This window comes from Neoarius graeffei, chromosome 28, assembly GCF_027579695.1.
Source record: "Neoarius graeffei isolate fNeoGra1 chromosome 28, fNeoGra1.pri, whole genome shotgun sequence".
NCBI classification, from domain to species: domain Eukaryota; kingdom Metazoa; phylum Chordata; class Actinopteri; order Siluriformes; family Ariidae; genus Neoarius; species Neoarius graeffei.
In genome coordinates this window covers 19,948,457-19,966,151 of record NC_083596.1, presented here as the reverse complement: position 1 = coordinate 19,966,151, position 17,695 = coordinate 19,948,457, and the positions used below count along the sequence as shown (strand labels likewise).

At 42.7% G+C, this 17,695-nt stretch overlaps 1 protein-coding gene across 2 annotated transcripts in view; it reads left to right on the top strand.

Moving 5' to 3' along the window:
- The first annotated feature begins 1,005 nt into the window (after positions 1–1,005).
- The window catches only part of atp2a3 (ATPase sarcoplasmic/endoplasmic reticulum Ca2+ transporting 3), a 194,483-nt gene continuing 177,793 nt past the window's right edge, over positions 1,006–17,695 (top strand). Inside the window, exons 1-2 of one of the 2 annotated variants that reach the window (XM_060912161.1) lie at positions 1,006–1,436; positions 1,548–1,694. In XM_060912161.1, the coding sequence (XP_060768144.1) occupies positions 1,577–1,694 (118 nt within the window). In that variant the 5' untranslated portion in view covers positions 1,006–1,436; positions 1,548–1,576. Of the gene's footprint in view, positions 1,695–17,695 lie in introns of both variants that reach the window. The other variant, XM_060912160.1, reaches the window with a different exon arrangement.

Here is a 17,695-nt window from a genome sequence, read left to right as displayed (position 1 = left end):
TAACCTAACCTGCATGTCTTTGGACTGTGGGGGAAACCGGAGCACCCGGAGGAAACCCACGCGGACACGGGGAGAACATGCAAACTCCGCACAGAAAGGCCCTCGCCGGACCTTCTTGCTGTGAGGCGACCGTTTGCATGTTCTCCCCATGTCAGCATGGGTTTCCTCCACGGTCCAAAGACATGCAGGTTAGGTCGTGAGGCCAACACAGAAAGGCTCTCGTCGGCTGCTGGGCTTGAACCCAGAACCTTCTTGCGAGAAGTGAGGCGACAGTGCTAACCACTACACCACTGTGCCACTCCAATAAAAACCCATTGTACATTTAATTAGCTTTCAGAGGAATAATTTTAAGGTATGCTTGGGACACCTTTACAGGTAAAGTTTGAAAAGATGGACCCTTGAGTGTTAGGACAGTTTAGTACCCTTTCAGAATGAGTGTACATGTTATTGGCACCTATAAAAGAAGCAGAGCTCCCAGCTATTAGTGAAATTAAATTTCCAGTTCGGTTCTTAGCATTAATATTTTACTGTGTGGTTTCTACTGGAATTTCCTGAAGGGAAAATGCTCTTTTACAGGCTTGAGATGTCATATTCTCCTTAAAATATGAAACGGCTGGCTTTTTTTTTTTCCATACAAAAAGACACCATAAACCTGTTCGTTTACATTATAAAAGTGTATGAATAATATAATATAATATAATATAAAATGAACACGAATGTGAGAACTTTATACAGAGCTGTCAGTCAGTCAGTGTCTGAGGGAAAAAGAAGAAGCAGCTCCTTCAGTCCAGAGAACACGCTCGAGTCCGTGGCTGAATCCTAAACGCCTTGCTGTCGTATACGGAGTGCACTACAAGACGGTTATATCATGGCTGCATGTAGTGCACGCGTGTAGGGAGGAACGCGAGCGTTTAGGATTTACCCGTAAGAAGGAAGACGCGCGCGCGTTTCTGGAACGCATTCAGCACAGCGAGCGCACGAGCCTTGTTAACGGCTTCCGGTGTCAAGACACACACTAGAGAAAAGTATTAAGGCTGTTTATTAGTCTGTTATTGAATATCAGCGCCAGCCAATAGGAAGCCACCTCGGAGAAAATTCATACTACACCTAGCCTACTGTGTAGTATGGGGGGGAAATAGGGCGCGTTTCATTACTGTGAGATACTACTTAGTACACTAGTATGCGGTTTCAAACACATTCGCTCGTGCGTCTCTCTCTCTCTCTCTAGGGGCGGAACCTGGTACCGAAGCACACCTTCCTACTAAGTGAGGTGAAGAGCTCGAGTTCGAAGCGACGAAGGAAAGAGGAGGAGAAGAAGAGAGAAAGGAGGAGGAGGAGGAGAAGAAGAAGACGGTTTGAAAGCGAACGGCTTGCAGAAGGGGCAGGTGGAAGTCAGCGCCGACCCACCTCCACTTGGCGGTCTCGAACAGACCTCGGTTTGGTGGAAAACTGGTTTTAACCTCAATTGAAATATATTTATTATAAAAAAAAAAAAAAAAACAACAACAAACCCATACAAAAGCTACATGCATTTGGGCTGTGTGTAGGAAATCATCCCTCATCCAGAGAAGAGAAAATGGAAAACGCTCACACTAAATCAGCGTGTGAAGTTTTAAAACACTTCGACGTGAACGAAAACAACGGACTGACACCAGAACAAGTCAAAAGCAATCTGGAGAAATATGGACCGAACGGTGAGTGGATGAACCTGCTGCCTGTTTACACCCTGCTTCACTTCTCTCACATGTTCTTTTGGCCAGGTTTTTTTTTTTTTTTAGTGTTTTATTCTACAGTAAGTTTTAAACCGTGTCTGCGTTTAATAACAGACTTCTGTATTATAGCTCTAGAGTTAGTTTACTGTCAGAAACTCAAAAGCTGTCAGTAACAAACTGTCACTCATTTTCACACATTTCCTGTCTCTCATTGTGTTTCTAGGCAACACACTGCTGCCTGTTGTATGTAGGTAATCATAATTATGGTTTAAGGATTAATTTCACGAGTGATTTCGAAGTTTTGAAATCCCGAGTGAAACTGATCCTTAATTTTACTCGGAGCCATAGCCTACGTTCAAGTTGACAACATTTGTCATTCACGCTTTCTGAGCCAATCAGGGCGCAGGACTGTCTTGCACGTTTGAATCAGTTTCTTTCATCAGGACACGACGCGAGGATTTTGAAAGAGGTTTACAAAAATGTTATTGGAACTTCTTTACAAAAGCCTGCGTTACTTTAAGAGTCTGTTTCGTAGTTTTCCCCATTTTCTTTCCTCGCTTCTGCATAAAACTGCGATAGCACCTTGGCTAACTCACAGCATTCATGTGCCACTAGAGAGTCTTTACTTGTCTTTCTGCGGCCCGTTTCTGAAACACGGAAAGGCAAAAATTCGTACTTTTATTTTTGGTATTTTCATTTTCGCTTGCAGCTTTCAATTGGTTTATCATTTCTTCGTCAAATATAGCGAAACGCGACATTGCAGAGTCGGCCATTTTGTTGGCAAAATTTGCTCATTTTGTAACCGTAACCAAGCAACGAACTAACCAATAGCATTTCAGAAAAACGCCCTCCTTGATTGACCAATCAGAATTGAGTAATTTGGCCCTATGTATTATAATGTGTGAAAATTTATTATTTTTAAAAAATTTTAAATATATGGTGCATTTTATCTGTAGCTCCGCCCTTTTGTGTCTTCAAGCCGTCTTCTTCATACTTGCAAATTAATCATTTGCATAACGCCAGTCATGTGGAACAGTATGAAGGTTAAACATTGGGTGGGTCAATGCCTGGACCCTTTTTTTTTTTCTTCTCCTCCTTAACTTTTTATTCATTCATATATGTTATTTACCAGCTGGGAGGTCCGTATCGTGAAATACCATGACTGCGGTCTTGAAAGTACTGAGCGAGGCCCTCTGGGCCTAGTCTGGTTAACACCAGACCATATCACAAGTGAAACATGGTCTGGAATCCGCCTATTGAATTTCTCGTAGGGGAGGTGTGGTTTACGATTGTCAACGGCCGTTTATTGGACGTTGCGAATGTCTATCGTTTGGCGTATACGTAGCCCATGGCCAATCATGGCAGTTGTACCTGGTGACGTAGTTGGAGCGACGAAAAAGAGAAGGAAAGAGAAGGCAAAACAAAAAATAGGAAAACAATGGCACCGAACGATTACTGCCGTTTGTGCAAGACAAAGCTTGATCGAAAGTTTGGTTCGTATCGCTCGCCGCCATGTTAAATGTGATCCGTAAACAGTCCCAAATAAACTACAAGCTTCCGTTTGTCGAGTAGTACGCGTCACCGTCTTTCCACCCCTCCCCACTCTCTGGTTGGCTCCCTAACTCAGGCGAGCCTTTAGACCATAGTTTCCATGCTGTCTTTTCAGATCGGAACGATTGTGCAAAGCAGCATGGGATTTCCCAGGCTACTCTGGGCCGAGGTCAGTATTCAAGGCCGAGGTCACGGTATTTCACCAGACCTTAAGCTGGGAAATAATATATATTTATTTTTTCTTTACCAAATTTTAACAGAAAAGAGCCGAGCCGCCATTTTGAATCCTCATTCACGGCTGTAATGCAAATTGCTTCTTCCTCGGTATACAAGTGCACTTCCATGACAGGAAAATAAAACTACATTTTGCCGCCTATGTAGTCTCCTATTTATACTCAATTGAGTCATTCAGGATTCAGCCATGTTTTTGCTCGGCGTTAGCAACAGTTAGAGGTTTTTAGCTTTCTCCTGAAATGTCTTCTTTTATTTCTTCTTCCTCAGGGTAGTAAAAGTCGCTTTCGCTGTGAACACTGTCGATATCGCTATCCATGCTGTAAAATTAATGCTATTCTCCTGAGAAATGCGAAAATAAATGTTGACAAAAATTGCTACGGTGTTTGTTGTTGTGAACAAGCGAGTCGCCAGAGGTCCGTAACCAGGGTCCGTATCGTAGGATACGGATCCGCTCGCCAGCCATTCAGAGCGCAGGATTTGATGGAAACCGGACCGCGAAAAAAAAAAAAAAATTATTTACCAGCTAGGAGGTCCGTATTGTGAAATACCATGACCGAGGTCTTGAAAATACTGAGGCGGGGTACACCCTGGACAAGTCACCAAGTCATCGCAGGGCTGACATACAGTATAGAGACAAACAGCCATTCACACTCACATTCACACCTCCAGGCAATTTAGAGCCACCAATTCGGAAACCCACGCAGACACAGGGACAACAGGTGGTGTATTGGTTAGCACCGTCGCGTGTCAGCAACAAGGTCTGGGGTTTGAGCCCAGCAGCTGACGAGGGCCTTTCTGTGTGGAGTTCTCTCCGTGTCAGTGTGGGTTTTTTCCAGGTGCTCTGGTTTCCCCCACAGTCCAAAGACATGCAGTTTAGGCTAGTTGGTGGCTCTAAATTGACCGTAGGTGTGAAATGTGAAGGTGTGTGAATGGTTGTTTGTCTGTGTGTGTGTCAGCCCTGTGATGATCTGGCGAACAGATTGGGGACAGGCAAACAAACGGAGGCGAAAACATAACCTCCTCCTCCAACAAAGTTGGCGTAGGTAATAAACTAGCTAAGGTACGTTTTTCAGTTGTCTGCAATGAGCTGTGTCTTTGCATGCGCAGTTACTGTTTCCATCACTGTATTCCAACAGTAAGGCAAGGCAGCTTTATTTGTGTAGCACGTTTCATACACTAAGGCAACTCGAAGTGCTTTACAGAGCAATAAAATAGAGAACAAGATACACATTTACAGTAAAAGAGTAAGAAGTAAAACTATAAAAGGTAAAATTGATTTTCAGAGTGATTTACAATTCATTAAAAAAGGCAAATGTGCAGACGAGGTGCAAGAATAAAATATTTAAAATGATTTGAGTTTAAAGAGAGAGAGAAAATAGTGGTCGTTATAGGGTGCAATAAACGGTGCAAAAAAGAAACGGATATAGTTTTGTCTTAAAATTGGTCAGCGTCAGGGCTCGTCTCACATCATCTGGGAGGTTATTCCAGGTTTGTGCTGCATGATGATAAAACGTAGGGTGGCACGGTGGTGTAGTGGTTAGCACAATCGCTTCACAGCAAGAACATCCTGGGTTCGAGCCCAGTGGCTGGTGAGGGCCTTTCTGTGTGGAGTTTACATGTTCTCTGCGTGGGTTTCCTCCGGGTGCTTCGGTTTCCCTCACAGTCCAAAGACATGCAGGTTAGGCTAATTGGTGGCTTTAAATTGACTGTACGTGTGAATGATTGTGTCAGCCCTGTGATGACCTGGCGACTTGTCCAGGGTGCACCTCTCAAAAGCGTAGTAGTAGGTAATTTATGCCAGGATCAGACTGCACCCTGGTTTTTGTATCCAGCGTAATGAACGGCGAACAGGCCTTGTAGGGTGGCATAACTGAAGAACAGCAGTGTGGCATCTAGGACGTCCAACGAAAAGCCTATCATGTCAGAATTTTTATTTTTTTTTTGTATTTTCCCACCTAGTTTGACAACTCTTAAAATGTGTTCCTTGATAGCCATGATTTGAAAATTTCTTGACCCGCCTCCCCAACAATAAACAAGGACATGAACGATGATTGGTCAGGGTCAAGCTTGTAGTGTTGTCAGTTTGCTGATCAAGAATTTATGGTACTATGATTACCTAATCTGACCTGGTGACCGTTGTTAAACACAAACACATCACGTAGTCCGATCCTGGCATTAGCTACTCTCGTGTCTCCCCGGATAGGCTCCGGGTCCACTGGGACCTTGGCCAGGATAAAGCGATTACCAAAGACGAATGAGTAAGTTGCACGCGGATGTATTGTGATTTTGCAATTGTTGCTATGTAAAAATCTTCCACAATACCTGAAGACATTAACGATATTTTTATGTTGAGATATGTTTAGGTTTAAAAACAAACAAATAGTAGAATTGCATTTTAAAACAAGTTCATTTCAAATGGAATAGGAAGGAAAATGAAAATACTTGGGGCAAATACATTTACAAAAATGTCCTAATAGTTGCTCATTCCAGCAACACTGATGTTGCTCAGTGATAACCGTATTGATAAATATCACATCTGGGGGGAGTTATTGCAGCCTAAATTATCGTGAATTGATAGTATATCTTTGTCCTAATACATGGTTGTGCTCAGAAACGCTCGGTTGTTTACAGATTAAAAAGCGGAGTGTGGATTCGTGAAGTCACACGATGACCATTTCAGCATGACATCAACGTTCGATTCCTTTTGGCAGAAATATAACTCCATACGCAAGCTGTAGTTACAGCAAACCAGAATATCAGTGAAGCCTGTGTAAATTAGACAGCAAGTATATCATTTGTAGCAGGTTAATGTCTCACGATTCGCTTTCAGTGCCTGACAGGCTGGTGTGTAATTTTTTTTTTTTAATTTATTTATTTATTTTTTAAAAAAGTTTTAGTCTGAGCTATAATCAGCTTCTCGGTTTCTCGAGTGTTTGCTAACCACTTCATTCATCTGAGTGTCACTGAGGCTCCAGGCAGGATTAAGATTAGAATTTCAAACACCATTCATTGCAGGCAAATGTCTTCAAAACCAGGTTCGTTTATGATGCCTCTAGGTGATGAGGTTTAGCTTGGATTTGTCATGTAGACACTGTAGCTTTCACTTGGATAGTGTTTTAATATCAAATGGACTGCCTATGCAGTCAAAAGGAGGAAGTAGTTATGTGTTATGGTTGGACAGTGAGGCTCGTGGTTTTCCTGTTTTACGATGAGTAGTTTCAACGCAGAAGACCTCGCGATGGCTGTCTCAGTGGAAAGTCTCAACGCTTTAAAAAAAAAAAATTAATATTGCATAATCCTATAGGTAGAGCATGTGCTGCAAAACCATAACCCTTCCTCCCAGACCAGCGCAAGCAGCCGTCATGGAGAAGATCTCTGATGATGCAGGAGTCCAGAGACAGCAACACTTAGTTGAAAGAGCAGTGTTTTAACAAGTGATAAAGGACTGGCTCGCACACCTGCGACCAGTGCTGCAGGCGTAAAACTTGAGCAACCCGTTTTCCACTTCCTCAGGAGAGTCATGAAACACGCTGTAGAGAAACACCATGTTTCAAGTTACATACGTGGCCCTCGTCGCACTCAACGTGAGTTCCAGTTAGCCAGCATCGTTCAGTTTCACATCTGCAGTTGTACTCTCAGCATGTCGGCGTAATTCAGACTCGCGTTACAGAGCCGGCTTTCAAAGCAGCTGTTGTAAACTTGGACACGGATGAAGTGTTTCTTTATCGATATACTTTTAGATTTGTTTACACAGATTTCTTTTAAGCATAAAACCGGCTTTATACCATACATCTGCCTTATTGTTTGAGGTTTTTCTGTCACTGATAAAATTAGCATATTGTAAAATAATTCTTTGGGATTGGTGGTTAACCCTCTGGGGTCGAGAGTTTCGATGGCGAAGCTCGACAGGTTTAGAATGAGTAGGTCATGTATTTAGATAAATATATTCGAGTTTGTCATCATACAAGCATGATAAATATATTGACGAACTTTATACTTTGCACTTTTCTATGTGCCCATTGCCAAATAATATTATCGTTTTTAAATTCCCTAAATTAGATGAAATGTATCACCTTACTCAGTCACACCGGAGTCGGAGCGCTGAGCGCCCACTTACACATTCATAAATAACTATTTACATGGTAACGGCATGATGATCACTTTCACTCTTTCGGTTTCGATTGGTTTCTCTTTTGCGGCGGGAACACCCACCGTAAACAGGATAAAATTTGTCAGACATAGTTTAGGCTATTTGGAGGTAAAACTTGTTGCGAAATGGCACGCGGATTTTATACGCTTCGAAATCAGTGCATTGAATTCAGGACAGCGAATCAATTCATGATTCGGGACAGCAGTTCAGTTCAATTTTGCGATCTGCAACGCTGATGAGCGGTGCCTCCCCCCCCCCCCAACTTCAACTTGATCCAGCCATACATAGATCAACTTGAGTAAGTGTAAATATTTCTTCTATTTCTGATGAGCAGATTGGTTGATATGCGTGCGCTGTAGTGCATACACAGCAAAAATGAATGAGGATTTTTCCAGAGTTAAAAGTATTTTCTTCAAAAATAGTTAATTTTGCTCTATTTTGAGTTTAGAGAGTAAAATTTGGAGTGGGAGCAAAATTAGAGTAACAGAGTTGGTTCTGAGTAAAATAGTACAAGAGTTAATTTCAAGACACACTGAATAGAGTCAAATACCAGATAAATGAAGCCGTTGTAAAAAGCAGTTTTAGAACTGTGTTGGAATGTGTGGAAAAAAAACAAAACAAAACGTGACCACACCCATTGTGACTTCACCTGACGGGATTAAGAGTTGGCAGTGGGAGCGGTTTTCACTCTTCTCATCGAATGGAATGGAAATTTTTACTCTTCTCATTGAATCCCTCTCCCACTGCCAACCCTTTATCCCAAAACAATATGACGTACAGTAAATTTTTTTTTTTTTGGATGGCCAGCTAATTGTCCAACTCAATGGAGCAGATTTAAGTTTTTGTGCTTGATCCATTCCTAAAACTGAACAGAATCACCTCAAGTGACAAACGGTTTGACACAATGGGTAGGTCAAGTCATGTTTTTATTTTTTTTTTCCCCATACATCCCTACACAGTTCTAAAACTGCTTTTTACAGCATCCTTCATTTATTTTTTTAAAGTACAATGATGACATACATCCTAGATAGATATTATAGTTGCTGAATACAAAAGTCATATGACTTTTTGAAAATCCTGCTTAGATGTGTTGAAATTGACGACAAAATCAGAGTATGCCAAAATCATTAGAGTGCCAGAAAATACCCTCAGAGCCCCAGAGGGTTAAAATGCGAACTTAATCTCTGTAGCAACGACAAAGTTCTGGTAGCATCAGAAATATTTGATTTAACGTCTGACCCTCATCTAAAAGCCACCGGTAGTATGATGGGATAAGGTTATGCAAACTTCTCAACACCGTATCATGCTAATGGACAGAAAACAAGTCCTTATTACCTCGAGCTTACTTGGAAGAATGTTTTCACACAACCCCGTTTTCTGATCCCACTAATGGATGGTACCAGAACATAGTCACTTTTTTTCTTTAAAGGTGACCTCGTAGCCTTATTCCACAAGTTGAGGTCTTATTGAAATGTCTGCGAGATGCTTTGGTCAAAATACTACAAGGATAAAGCACCACAGCTCCCTTCTCACGCCGTCTAAACAGCCCTGTTCAAAACGGCCGATTTGAGGAACGCCCTGTTCCTGTAAATGATAATGAGCCGCTGCTCACTCCACCCCCTCTCTTCCACAGGCCAATCATATAGAACTTTCCTCATGAATATTCATTCACAAAGGCGATTCTGAAGCCATGAGTGGAGAAACTCGGATAAGGAAGCAGTATAATTCTAACGATCTCCACTTGTGGCCTATAAAGAGGCGGCAAATCTGAACGGCTTGTTGAAGGACATGTTTTCTGAAATAAGCAGGACAAAAGAAACCGACTGGGTGTTTTATTTCAGGGTTTGTGGCTTGGTAGACACTCCAGATACCCAAAGGGTCTGTTCACAAGCCCTGAAAAAGTGATTTTTTTTTTTTCCCCTTTAATCACAGGTCTATCGTTAGAGGATCTTCATCGTGTGTGCTGCCACAGAAGGCACTTTATCATAAAATAGAAGGTTATAAAGTTTTATTGGGGTCACGTCTTCCAGTGTGATGAGTAATAGTTTTCAAAAGACGGCTGTAAAAGCACAGGTTTCATTTGAACGGGTGCAGTAGTAAAGGCACAGATGGGCAAGCCTGTGTGTGGAGGGTGGCGAATAGTGTCGAGCTTTGAGAACGTGTGAGGGCGAGTACAGCTGTGGGTGTGATCGTGCAGCCAGAAATAAAGTGTTATGAGGACCAGCGGCGGTGTGGGGTTTTTATATTTATTTTTTTGCAAGAAGGTGAGGGGGAGCGTCAAGGTTTTTCGTCTGCGTGTGTAGTAAATCAGGCCCGTAGTTGTCAGCTGTTCTTCCAGGAGTGATGTACTCCTTTTTCTCTCTCACACTCGCACACTTGCCAGTTAAAATGGTGCGCTAATTAACTCCGAATGAACACCCTGGTCTCTGAAGAATCTGATCTGACATCAGCGATGTTATTCGTCCCGGTCGTCAGGGTTCGGGTTCAACGAAGTCAGCGAGCTGAGTGTGAAACGATATTTCTGACTGAATGAACAAGAGCGCGCCCATAATTTTTGACGGTTCATCTCTGAGCATCTCGCCGGTCATTCAAGCTCAAATGACTTCATGGAAAAAGCGACATCTCGTAGCTGATAGTGTCACTTTCGCTCTGAGCTGTCAACTTCCTGCCTGGTGCGTTGCAGCAGAAAGCCACAGGGAATACCCTCAGCCCTTTCGCGCTCACTCAAGAAACCACCATCTGAGTTTGCACACTTTATAACTCGAACCCTGAACAACTTTTACTTCTGCGTTGAAGTTTTTTTTTTGTTTGTTTTTTTTTTGGGCACTGGTATACATTGTCTTATCACTTCGCCTTGTTGGCTACAAATGATAAAGTGCTGGACAGTTTGGACATGGTGCTTTGATTTACGGCTGTGTTTTAGTAGCCTAATTTGTGTGTGTGTGTTTTCTGTTGTCAGGACTTGTTTATCTGCATGTGGCTTGAATTCCTGAGTGCTCCGGGTGACAGCGAGGGGAAATGAGGGTGCATGTGGGTGGGTGGATGGATGGATGCAAAGCTGTTCTGCCCCAAACCCTTTAGTGATTCCTCTTTAACAGCCTGACCCATCATTAAAATCATGACTGTTTTGTTTACGGTTAAAAGTGTTTTTCCATGTCTGAATCCATCTGTCTATTTATCGTCTCTGTGTATCTCCAGGTTTTGCCAACCTGATGGACACCGTGTGTGAAAGTCACATCCTGAGCTGGTTCTCAGATCATATATTTATGTAAATAGCGTTTTAACATGCTGTAAACTGTATGTTGTGTTGTATCGTGTCTTCTCGTCGATAAACGTGCAGTAAAACCAGTCGAATCAGAGTGTACTGAACAGGAAAAACATCCGTCCGTTATCCGTAACCGCTTATCCTGTGCAAGGTCACAGGCAAGCTGGAGCCTATCCCAGCTGATGATGGGCGAGAGGCGGGGTACAGCCTGGACAAGGCGCCAGATCATCGCAGGGCTGACACATAGAGAGACGAACAACCATTCACATTCACACTCGCGGTCAGTTTAGAGCCACCAATTAGCCGAACCTGCATGCCTTTGGGGGAAACCGGAGCACCCGGAGGAAACCCACATAGACATGGGGAGAACATGTACCCGTAAAATCCGCACAGAAAGGCCCTTGTCGGTAACTGGGCTCAAACCCAGAACCTTCTTGCTGCGAGGCGACACTGCTAACCACTACACCACAGGAAAAACATTCTTGCGCTAACTTGAGCCCATAATGCATTGCTGAATGGAAGGGGAGGAGCTTGTGGCTGATGATGAGCCGTGTCATTTCATCTCGTAATTGTCAAAGCCGTGGATTAAAATGGATAATGCACGTAGTACGGCAAATAAAGCGGTTGCTCCTGAAGTACCTAAAGCTCAAATCCCTGATACAACAGATTAATGTAGTTTATAACAACCAAACCAGGTTTCTATGATTTTCCTCTGGTATAATTCTTGCCACCATAGTATGTTGAAATGAACAGATTTTTTTTTTTTGGGGGGGAGGGACGTTATTTATCAGAGTCGTGTGTTGTTGTAAAGTGACGTTTCTGCACCTTCTTGCCCCCGAAAGTTTTCCACCACTTTCTAGTTTCTCTGCAACACGGTAAGCTGCGTGTTTTTATTTTTTGTCTTCGTAACTCATCTCATCTCATTATCTGTAGCTGCTTTATCCTGTTCTACAGGGTCGCAGGCGAGCTGGAGCCTATCCCAGCTGACTACGGGCGAAAGGCAGGGTACACCCTGGACAAGTCACCAGGTCATCACAGGGCTGACACATAGACAACCACTCACACTCACATTCACACCTACGGTCAATTTAGAGTCACCAGTTAACCTAACCTGCATGTCTTTGGACTGTGGGGGAAACCGGAGCACCCGGAGGAAACCCACGCGGACACGGGGAGAACATGCAAACTCCGTACAGAAGGGCCCTCGCCGGCCACGGGGCTCGAACCCGGACCTTCTTGCTGTGAGGCGATAGCGCTAACCACTACGCCACCGTGCCGCCCTGTCTTCGTAACTTCGACAGAAAATGAGCATTTGTAGCTGTTACAACATAGGTGATAACAGGAACGAACTTGTCTCGCGCACGTTCCGCAACATGAATTACAGCTATAAAGCTTTATAACTGACGCTCCTTACAAAATTGTAACAAGAGTGCTCTGAGAGCATAATATATTGTAGCAGGGAAATATTGCAATATGCGTATTACTGTCCTGTAATGAAGCCTTCTGCCGAGTTTTGTGAAATTCCTCCAAAAATTGTGAGAGGAGTCGATTTCAGAAGGCGAGTACCCTTTCCACGGACGGACGTGATCCCCCTTTGGGCCAGCAGGGGATGATAACTGAAAAATTGCCGTGATGTAAAATGAATAAAACAATTCAGGACATGCTCGTATTGAAAAAGCATCATGTATCGAATAAAAATCGTATTGAATCGCACCACGTCACTGTTGATTTATTTTTCACTAATGGCACATCCCAAAATGTTTGATTCTTTAGTTGGGAGATGGCGTAGCAGGAAATAAAGCTTTCAGGCGTGTGCTTTATTCTCCGTTTCAGAACGCGGACCCAAGTGGAAGCAGAACAGCCCCAGTTTTTTTTTTTTTTTGTATTTCTGACTACAACCATAGCCTTCTTGGAATAGAAGCCTTCGTCGTCGCTTCCTTTCAACATCCTAATTGAAAACGCTCTGTACTTTTTCAACCGAAACCATCCGAGCAGACAGGTATTGGGTATCTTGCAGCTCTGTAAAAGGTCAGGTGGCTGACTTCTTTGGGCTGTTATCTTGAATTACCTATCTGTGTGCTAAGCCTCGGTCTTCACTTCACCTCTTCACTCCTGTGGTCTGTGGTGAAGGACTGAGCTGAGCCAATATCTTTCCTCCACTACACGACACTCTCTGTTCACTGCCCTCATGCCCCTTTTTATTCTTTCTTTTGTTGTTGGAGATTGTGATGCTTTGGTGTTTTGTACTGATCCAAATCAAAGCATTATGTGACTAAAACTGCAGTTAAAAACAAACCCTAAGCTTGTTTAGAATTGGTCTCGACCAGAAATTTACACAAATTGGGGCGGAATCCAACTTGCTTTGTTGTTGTTGTCTGATATTCTCCCTAATTTAGTCATTGCCAGTTCTCGCCCATCACATGATGGGCCAGGGGTTTTTCTAGAAAAATTTAGTATGAGGGCGCTCACCATGGCGAGGGAGCGAAGTGACAACGGGGGTGGGGATGGTGCCGGTTGTCCCCCCCCCCCCCCCCGCCGTGCGAAGCCTTTGAGAAATTGAGGCTACAATGGGACATTCTGAGACTATCTGAGAGGGAAATTGTAACAAATTGTCAACATTGAAAAAGAAAGAAGTAATCTTCTTCTGCCCCGGACAGTCTTTGGCGTTCTTCCGTTTCGTGCCGCGGGGTGCCATCTTTTAAATGCCCAAGTGTCAACAAAAACAACTTGCGAACTACTTCTGTCAAAAACTCCCGCGCCGGTGGGTGAAGGGTCATTCAGTCTCGAGAACTCTCGCTCTACAAGTCAGCTGACCTTGTACAGTATGTAACCCATGTCAAATCTCGCGAGAGCAACCGCGACAAGTAAACATGGCGCCTCAGTCTGGAAAACGCCAATTCGGATTGTTTTTGCACCGTCTGGCGGCGTATCTACTACGATTGGAATATTTTTGGAGTAATTATAACGTATTTGATGATCAGACACATTGTCACGTGGTGTTGCTGGGATGTTTTCACGGAGAAAAGATCGTTTTGAGAAAGATCGCATGTTGCGCAGTAGCATACAAGTGCATGGCCTAAGTGTGACTTGGGGTTCAATCGGCATTTCGGTAAGGGGGTGCACGCCGAGAGTAAGAGGGCGCAGCGCCCCTGTTCCCTGGTTTAGACGAAAGCCTGTGGGCAACAACCAGAGAGGGCGAAGACGATCACATGCTTCCTCAGAGGCATGTGGTGAAGCCAGCCAACTGCATCTTTTTGTTTTAAACTGCTCCACATACATCATCAGGAGGTGAGGTTACACACTCGGAAGAAAGAGCTATTCGCCGAGTTCTGCGTACGTGAGCTCACGGATGCCATGATCGGCTTGCGTCACTGTGATTGATAGGAGGGAGAGAGAGTAGGCCACCCCTCCCTGAGAGCATGGCCAATTTTGATCTCTTGGTCAGGACTTCCACACTGTTCTAATTATGAACAAGGTCTGTCTGTCTCAGTCAAATAAAATATAGCGACAAGCAGTGATTAAGGGGGCCAAGCACTGTTTGTTTGGCCCCACTCCTGGAAATGGAGGAAGACCAGAAGACACCAAGATCGTCAGCATTTGTTCTCAAAGAGATGTATTAATCTCATGGCAGCACATCAAGCCCTTGCTGCGATATTGCCTCGCTTCCTGTTTTCAGTAGCCCTCCCACATTGTAGATGTACTCGAAGCTTGTCTAACAGCTCGTGTTGCTAAATAACATGTTACTAGCATTGTGACAGGATGTAAAGATGTTGCAGAGAGATACCCTCTCTTCCTGTTTGGTGACCTCACCAGCAAATTTGTTTGCAAGTTATGGTTGAAACACCTCACGTTGGACATGGAAATTTCTAAAGACTGGGCGTAGAGGATTTCTTTAGGACATTCTACATGTGGGTCATGGCTATCGAATTAATTTGCAAGTTATGGATGAAGTGTCCCACATCGGGCATAATGTAGAAGCAGCAGGAATCCCATTTTGTAAAAAAAAAAAATAGAAACTGAGGAAATGAACATCACAGTATCTGTTGAACGGATGACAGGTTTTAAGTTTCTATGATGCTGCATTGCAGTGATTTTATTGCAAATATATCTCCAACTTTACTTGTCGGTGGTGCTAGAACGCTTGAGTTGCGTACACCGAAATTGCTGTGTAGGTAGCTGGGACTTCGATTCATGATCTTGGGTTCATGATTTGATTTTCCGACAATACTCTTTTTCATTTTCCTACAAACCCCTTTTTCATCTTCTTAATAACCAACAATAATAATTTACCCACATTTGTGAAGTTTGGAGTGAAATATAATCGCCTATTAACTAAAATATTCCTGTTAATAAATAGGCATTTAAAACAAACTTTTAACAACAGTTGTACTCCCTCCATTTGCTTCTCTTTTGTTTCGTTTTCAGCAGTCTGTATAAAGAGGGCTCCGATTTCTTGTTAAATCTATTTGTGCGGTCAATCACACAACAACTCCTTTTCCCATTTCAGATCTGGATTTTTTTTTTTTTTTTTGTGCGTGTTGACAGCATTCGAGCTCTGTTACTTCCACCTACAGTAAAGTCACGTATATTCTAGGGGTGGGTATTGCCAAGGACCTCACGATACGATACGCATCACAATACTTGAGTCACGATACGATATTGCAATATCAAAATTTTGCGATATATTGCGATATTCTACATAGTTCACTGACAAATGTAAACTGCATTATGCATCTTAAAATCCGAGTTGTATGTACATCAGGTGATAGTGATAATTCATGGGACAAACTGAGTCAAAACAGTGTAATTCAAATTATCCATGCCATTTTATTGTAACTATACAAGCGCAAGTTACAACATATTTGCAGGAACAACACACTGTCTGAAATGCACTGAAAAGTGCAGTGGGCATCTTAGTCTCCCTGAGCACAATTATGAAACATAGTGCAGTGTGGGTCAGTGTCCACACACTGAAACTGAACTGAAACCTCAGTGAATCACGTTTCTTGTGAACTTTGAGTAAATACTCAAAATAAAATGCAGTGTCTCACACACACTAAAATTAAAAATGCAAAATAAAGTGCAGCTTCTTGCCTTTGGCCTTAAATGACAAAATTAAGTTCACAGTTACAGTAAGTCACACATCACTGAAGTAGACGGGAGGACTTTGGCGCTGTCCAGTGTGGTTTGCTTCGGGTCGGGTTTCGGTGGCTCCGGCGGAGCTAATATGTCGGGGTGGTGTCGTGCTAAGTAAGTTCGCAAGTTTGTTGTGTTGCCTGAATATCTAATTGGAGCGAAACAGGTTTTGCAGAGTGCGTACTCTTTGTCCAGCTCACTGTTTTTTTTCCTCCTTTCCTTTGGAATCCAAAGTGCCTCCAAACATCTGCCTTAAAGTTTGGCGGCGTCTCTAGGTTTACGTTAACAGCCATGCTTGCTTGTTTTTTTTCCTCACTGCAACCACCAGGGAAAAAAAGAGAAGACAAAGAGTGCCTTGCAGTGAGGTAGCGGCACAGCGACACCTTGCGGAGCGGAGGTGCGGAAGTCGTACTGGATTTACAAACCCGTCTGAAACATGATTTATTATTTGAAAAAATATCGATATTCAAATTTTGAGTATCGATATTGAATCGGAAGACAAAGTATCGCGATATATCGCCGTATCGATATTTTTGCCCACCCCTAGTATATTCCCTCTATTGTACGTTATTATACATACAGGACACTTTTTTTCGATGGAATAAAAACATGTATTCTATTCTCTTCTAGCGGGTTTCATTCATTCGGTTTGATAGCATACGATATTTGTTAGCATATCACTTATCCTACAAGTATTACGTCACTTTACCCGGTGGAGAATGAGCGTTGAATACGGTTTATGGATATTGCGTGGTTGTCGAGACATGACGTCACACTAGCGAGCGACTGTGAGAATTTGTAAACAAACATGGCTGCCAGGTTTGCTTTGTTAAATGCGGAAGATTTTGAAAAAGAAAGACGCGCTGAACACCTGAAAGGAATGTATATGTATTGTTGTTATTATTATTGGCTGGCTTTTTTCATGGTCCGTCAGACATATTCCATTCAGCTAGCATGAGATTGAATTTGTCTTTAACGCGTTCAGTATCATGCTAGCTGAATGGAATATATCTGATAGACCATGAAAAAAAGCCAGCCAGTATTATTTAATTATTGCGCGCTCTGCTGTCTAAACAACCGTTACAGCTCGGAAAAACTAAGATAATGGTAATAATTACAATTAATAAAAAAAAAAAATTAATCACTTCTAATCTTTATCATTTTATTGTCGCACAATATATCGTGCCTATTTATTCGAATACTGTACATTTATATACAGTTCCATTAGGGTGCCTATGTAGCTTTGGTGCTGGGCCCACGAATAAAATAATCTGAAACCGTATTTCCTCTTCCTAACGCAGACATTTTTTTAATATTGTGTGGGTTTTTTTTTTTTTTTTTTTTTTTTAAACATTATGTACCATGGTCAACACAATAATTGAAACCGAACCATGTCACGCTGTGTATATTCTGTCTTGTTCAATTTTTCATTTCTAGAAACAGAAAAATGTTGTTGTTGTTTATCTTAAGCCTGTATTCCTTAAGCATCACCTGCATGTCTGACCGGAGCTGTGATTCTGTGACATCCTTGTGTTGTGTGACCTCCGTCTTTCTTTCTCTGCTTCTGTCATCGAAGTAAAGCTTGTGCAAAAGGGCACAAGTAGGATGTTGCTTCACGGTTTTACACCTCTATTCTTGTGCTGCTGA